Source organism: Rhinopithecus bieti, unplaced genomic scaffold, assembly GCF_001698545.2.
Source record: "Rhinopithecus bieti isolate Rb0 unplaced genomic scaffold, ASM169854v2 scaffold_10347, whole genome shotgun sequence".
Lineage (NCBI taxonomy): Eukaryota > Metazoa > Chordata > Mammalia > Primates > Cercopithecidae > Rhinopithecus > Rhinopithecus bieti.
In genome coordinates, this window is record NW_016806836.1 from 3,484,182 (window position 1) to 3,490,427 (window position 6,246).

The window sequence follows — 6,246 nt, forward strand, 5'->3', positions numbered from 1 at the left end:
TGATCAATAGGTATTTCTGAATGAATGAACCTATGAAGGAACAAAGGAAGAACATCATGGGCCCCAAATCAGGGCATTTCACAGATGTAAAAGATCTGTCCAAAGGCTGCTTTGGTAAAAGTTCCAAACAGAATTTTTAGGGACCCACATGGCTTCACATCCAGGCAGGGAAGCCACTAAGTTAGCGGTTTGCAAATCTAGCTGTGCATCACAATTTCCTAAGAGGATTTTAAAGCACAGATTCCTGAGCTGATGAATCAAAATCTTCAGGGAAACAGCCTAGGAATCTGGAGCTGGATTTCAAGTTCCCTCCCTTACCTCCTTGAGGTTTTCTATCTATATATGTTACTTTGAAAAAGCAAGGGCCCAGGGTGGTGGCTTATGCCTGTAATCCCAGCACTTTGGGAGGCCAAGGCAGGTGGATCAACTGAGGTCAGGAGTTTGAGACCAGCCTCGCCAACACGTAAAAGCCTGTCTCTGCTAAAAATACAAAAATTAGCTGTGCGTGGTGGTGCGTGCCTGTAATCCCAACAGGAGGCTGAGGCAGGAGAATTGCTTGAACCCCAGAGGCAGAGGTTGCAGTGAGATGAGATCGCACCACTGCACTCCAGCCTGGGTGACAGAGCAAGACTCCGTCTCAAAAAAAAAAAAAAGAAAAAGCAAGAAACATTCAGGGCCCAGTCTTTGCAGTCATCTTCCTAGGCCTCGGGAAGGAGAAAAATACCACCCATCCCATTTCAATCAGTGGGACTGGGAAAGGCTGAAGAGGGAAGTGGCTCCTCTGGGTCAGAAAGGAAGACTCAAAGTGCCATTTATCCCTTCTTAAGTAAGAAGTAAGCTAAAAACTCACACAGCTTATAAACTTGAATTGCTCCATAAACTATACAGCAGGACAATATATTAGGCAAATGGAAAGGCTTAAGTAGCATTTTTAAACCCCATAGTTCTAATGACCGTAACTTTTAAAAAAAATTATTTTAGAGACAGTGTTCCACTCTGTTACCCAGGCTGGAACACAATGGCAAGACCATAGCCCATTGTTCAAGCCCATGGCAGCCTTGAACTCCTGAGCTCAAGCAATCCTCCCACCTCAGCCTCCTGAGTAGTGGAGACTACAGACATGTGCCACCACACCCACCTAATTTCTTTTTTTTTTTGAGACAGAGTCTCACTGTTGCCCAGGCTGGAGTGCAGTGGCATGATCTCAGCTCACTGCAACCTCCACCTCCTGGATTCAAGTGATTCTCCTGCCTCAGCCTCCCAGGTAGCTGCAATTACAGGCATGTGCCACCATGCCTGGCTAATTTTTTGTATTTAGTAGAGACGGAGTTTCACCATGTTGGCCAGGCTGGTCTCGAACTCCTGACCTCAAGTGATCCATCCACCTTGGCCTCCCAAAGTGCTGGGATTACAGGCGTGAACCACTGCCCGGGCACACCCACCTAATTTAAAAATTTTTTTTAGAGATGGGGTCTTGCTACACTGCCCAGGGAGGCTGTTATGATAAAAATCCTGGTTCTGCTCTCTCTACTGGCAAATATTAAATTCTTATTAATTTACTGTTCCATCTTCCCCTCACAAAAGGGACTGTTCATTTATTTTATCTGTAACTGTACTTTCCAAATTAGTTGTTACAGGGCAAAAATAATAAACAAGTACCAGATGTCACAAATAAATCAATGGAGGGAAAGAAAAATCTGAAGTCAATAGGATCATCACTTACTCTGTTTGCTATTTTCTCCTTTAGAAATGGTTTTATGATGGCAAAAATGCCTTTAAATATTCGAGGTTCATTCACAACATGGACTGCTTTTATCCGAATGGGGAAACCATCCTGTATGGGAAAGGCAAAGGGGTTTAGAACATCTGGAGAATCTTTCCACCCCTTCCTCCCCAGAGTTAAATCTTTTTTTTTTTTTTGAGACGGAGTCTTGCTCTGCCGCCCAGGCTGGAGTGCTGTGGCCGGCTCTCAGCTCACTGCAAGCTCCGCCTCCCGGGTTCACGCCATTCTCCTGTCTCAGCCTCCCGAGCAGCTGGGACTACAGGCGCCCGCCTCGTCGCCCGGCTAGTTTTTTTGTATTTTTTAGTAGAGACGGGGTTTCAGCGTATTAGCCAGGTTGGTCTCGATCTCCTGACCTCGTGATCCGCCCGTCTCGGCCTCCCAAAGTGCTGGGATTACAGGCTTGAGCCACCGCGCCCGGCCCAGAGTTAAATCTTCATTTTCAGCCCCAACATCAGTCTGATCAGATCCTTATGGCCTCCTCAATGACAGTCCACGTGGGGCCTAACTAGAAGATGGGCCTCAGGGAAAGTCTTTCCTGGGACCCAAAACTGGGTTAGAAGAGAGGCAAACAGAGGCTGGGCGCGGTGGCCCACACCTGTAATCCCAGCACTTTGGGAGGCCGAGGCGGGTGGATCACTTGAGGTCAGGAGTTCGAGACCAGCCTGGCCAACATGGTGAAATCCTGTCTCCACTAAAAATACAAAAATTAGCTGGGCGTGATGGCACACACCTGTAATCCCAGCTACTTGGGAGGCTGAGGCTAGAGAATTGCTTGAACCCTGGAGGCGAAGGTTGCAGTGAGCCAAGATCGTGCCACCGTACTCCAGCCTGGATGACAGAGCAAGACTCCATCTCAAAAAAAAAAAAAAAAAAAAAAAGAGAAGCAAACATATGAAGAGATGATGCTCTTAACAGCAGAAAACAGTCTGAGTCTACAGGGACGGATCCGGTAGATATCAGACCTTCTAGATCAGTGTTGCCCAAAGTATATTTCTCAGGATATTAGAGGTTATACAAAACAGGGCTCCACAGCAGGCAAATGAGTTTGAGAAACGCAGTCCGCTAAGCATAATCAAGTGAGTTTCCTTAACTGCAGTCCTATTCAGAGCCTTTAACATGTAAATTCTTACAGTTTAAGAATTGGACATTCTTAAACTGAAAGGGACATGCTATACAGCATTTCCCAAACTTCTTAATTTTTTCTCCTCTCCAGATGATCTTACAGTACTAACACTGATCCACACTCTTGATCCTGGCACTTGAATCTACATGGTATTCAGCAGGAGGCATCAAAAGGAGTGCCAGTGAAGGAAAGCCAGGGTTGGCTCAAAGCCAGAATCCAAATGTTTGATAATGTCCAAATGTAAACTGATTTATTTAAATAATAAACCTGGTGCACCACAGGGACTGAAACATTTGTGGAATCCAGTAAAAAGAGCTACTATATCACTGGTGCCCCATAGTTCACAAAGGACAACACCCCATGTGGCAGGTGTTGAACAAGTAATCAAAACCTGTCACAGCTGTGACAGGCTATATTTTCTCTAGGTCTCCATTTCCCCATCTATCAAAAAGGAAAAGTAGTTCTTGCCTTGCCTATCTCAGGATTCGCTGAGGGACTGAATGGGCCCTGATTACTGTAAAGCACTGTGCAAGCCATTAAACATGGTGTAGATATGGAGGGAGCACCGCAGTCCCCAGTGAATGTTCTGAAACACAGAACATGAGATGTGAAGCATCTGACCAAAATACAGCCCAACAGAACAGCATATCCCCCAGGTCCACAGAGGGCAGCAGGGGCTCCAGCACCTTATGCAGAAGCATAATTTCTTAGGGTTTTTAAAAAAATTTTTTGGGACAGAGTTTTGCTGTTCTCGCCTACACTGGAGTGCAATGGCACAATCTCAGCTCACTGCAACCTCTGCCTCCCGGGTTCAAGTGATTCTCCTGTCTCAGCCTCCCAAGTAGCTGGGATCACAGTTGCCTGCCACCATGCCCAGCTAATTTTTTGTATTTTTGGTAGAGATGGGGTTTTACCATGTTGGCCAGGCTGGTCTTGAACTCCTGACATCAAGTGATCCACCTGCCTCAGCCTCCCAAAGTGTTGGGATTATAGGCGTGAGCCACTGCGCCCAGCCAGTTTTGTTTGTTAGGAGAATTTTTCCTCTGCCTTCCAGACCAAAAAAGGCAAAAAGCAGTTCCCTAGCTTTTTGGATTCTTGCCTTCCTGAAGTACCTATTCCAGAGAGTACTTGAGAGACTGATGAGAACAAGTGGTAAATAGGACTTTTAAATTTCTTCACATGATGCTTTTGTGTTTTTCAGATTGCAGGTGTCGGGTGTGCAGTTTGTGTATCATGTGAGACCCACAGTAAATGGACAGGCCCTGGGGAAAGCCAAAGCCACCACAAAACAGGCAGGACAGATAGGGGTCTTACCTGGAGGATGCCAATCACCTTTTTGGCTATAAAAGGGCCAAAGTGAGATGCTTTTGATAAACTCACTCCTTTGTAGTCTGCAAGAATTACAATTCCATTCACCTGTGTTTCTTCAGACTGAATGAGTTTTTCTAAGGTCAAGTATATGGCTCGGATGTTTTCGGTAATTGGATAGTTGCTCGGTATCCATCTGTCTAAGGTCATAAGAGAGTGACAGTAAGTTACAGAAGTTAATATAAATAAGGGATCAAAGATTTATCTCCTATCACTGTTGTTTCAAAATGGAAAAGAAAGATACTCTAGTAGCCATGACTCTGTTTAGGTTAGTAAATGGAATAATAAGCAGCAGCTGGTTTCTTAACTCCAAACAGCAGCGCATTTTGCGAGGCAAATACAATTGAGTGTTGAGGTTAAGAGCATGAGCTCTGGCTGGGCACAGTGGCTCATGCCTGTAATCCCAGTACTTTGGAAGGCCGAGGTGGGAGGATTGCTTAAGCCCAGGAATTCAAGACCAGCCCAGGCAACATGGCGAAACCCCATCTCTACAAAATACACAAATATTAGCCAGGTGTGGTGGGGTGTGGCTGTAGACCCACTACTTGGGAGGCTGAGGTGGGAGGATCACTTGAGCTCAGGAGACTGAGGCTGCAGTGATCATGCCACTGTACTCCAGCCTGGGTGACAGGGTGAGACCCTGTCTCAAAAAAAAAAAGATGCACTCTGAAGTCAGACACACCTGAGGTTTGAATGTTACTAGCTGTGTGACTTTGGGCACGTTACTATAATACCTCACTCTAAGCCCTGATGTCCTCATAAGTAGAATAGGGTGAAATACCTTCATGGACATCTGTGCTTTCTGCCATCATGTATCTCCCCTTATCTTCATAGCACCAACCTGATTTTCCTTAGGGAACGACCTCCTCCCACTCTAGCCATGCAGTTTGGATAGAACTGACTTGACTCCTGACTCCAGAGGTGAGAAAGTGATTGGGGATTGATTGGCCAATGATTGGCCAATCTGACAGCACATCCTTCTGGCCACAGTGTGTGATCCAAGCCAGGTCAAGCAGAGTCAAGGAGACTCAATTCTAGGACCCTGGCCCTATGGAAAGAGATCTCTCTTCCCTCTTATAGTTTTGAGGCGGTGAGTCTGAGATTCACAGGACCCGTGAGGCAAGAGAGCTGGCCTGGGAATGAAGCCCCTGTTGAGGACAGCAGTGGTGGGGACAGCTTTCCAGTGCCAGAGTTTGGGCCCCTGAATGGAAATACGGCTGGACGTCAGTTATCTGAACAACTGAGTTTTTTTGTTTGTTTCAGCCAATGTGAATTGGGCTTTCTGTCACTTGCCACACAAAGACTGAGTCTTGGCCAGATGTGGTGGCTCAAGCCTGTAATCCCAACACTTTGGGAGGCCAAAGCGGGTGGATCATTTGAGGTCAGGAGTTCAAGACCAGCCTGGCCAACATGGTGAAACCCTGTCTCTACTGAAAATACAGGCCGGGCGCGGTGGCTCAAGCCTGTAATCCCAGCACTTTGGGAGGCCGAGACGGGCAGATCATGAGGTCAGAAGATCGAGACCATCCTGGCTAACACGGTGAAACCCCGTCTCTACTAAAAAATACAAAAAAACTAGCCGGGCGAGGTGGCGGGCGCCTGTAGTCCCAGCTACTCGGGAGGCTGAGGCAGGAGAATGGCGTAAACCCGGGAGGCGGAGCTTGCAGTGAGTTGAGATCCGGCCACTGCACTCCAGCCTGGGCGACAGAGCGAGACTCCGTCTCAACAACAACAACAACAACAAAAACACTCTCTCCTTTCAGTTTACAGCACTTTACACTTAGTTTTCTTCTTTTTCCTTCTCTATCTTACTTCCACAAGTTGAGTACCTTTGGATTTCTTGGTCTTGGGCCTTATTTTCACCTATATCTGCATAAAATAAGTGGTCTCATATAAGTTTCATGCTTTTTTTCCCCCCTTATTACCGTATTTCCAGGGCCTAACTCAGTAAACGGTAAGGCAGTATTTGATG

The 6,246-nt window shown here is 46.5% G+C and overlaps 1 protein-coding gene across 8 annotated transcripts in view; it reads right to left on the minus strand.

Moving 5' to 3' along the window:
• Nucleotides 1-6,246, minus strand: part of TTPAL (alpha tocopherol transfer protein like) — a 49,149-nt gene that overhangs the window by 6,094 nt on the left and 36,809 nt on the right. For 6 of the 8 annotated variants that reach the window (XM_017878016.1, XM_017878012.1, XM_017878014.1 and 3 more), the window contains 2 exons: nt 4,221-4,414; nt 1,724-1,834 (listed from right to left, as the gene is read on the minus strand). In XM_017878016.1, coding sequence (XP_017733505.1) covers nt 1,724-1,834; nt 4,221-4,414 — 305 coding nt within the window. The remainder of the gene's footprint in view (nt 1-1,723; nt 1,835-4,220; nt 4,415-6,246) is intronic. The other 2 variants (XM_017878018.1, XM_017878019.1) reach the window with 1 other exon arrangement.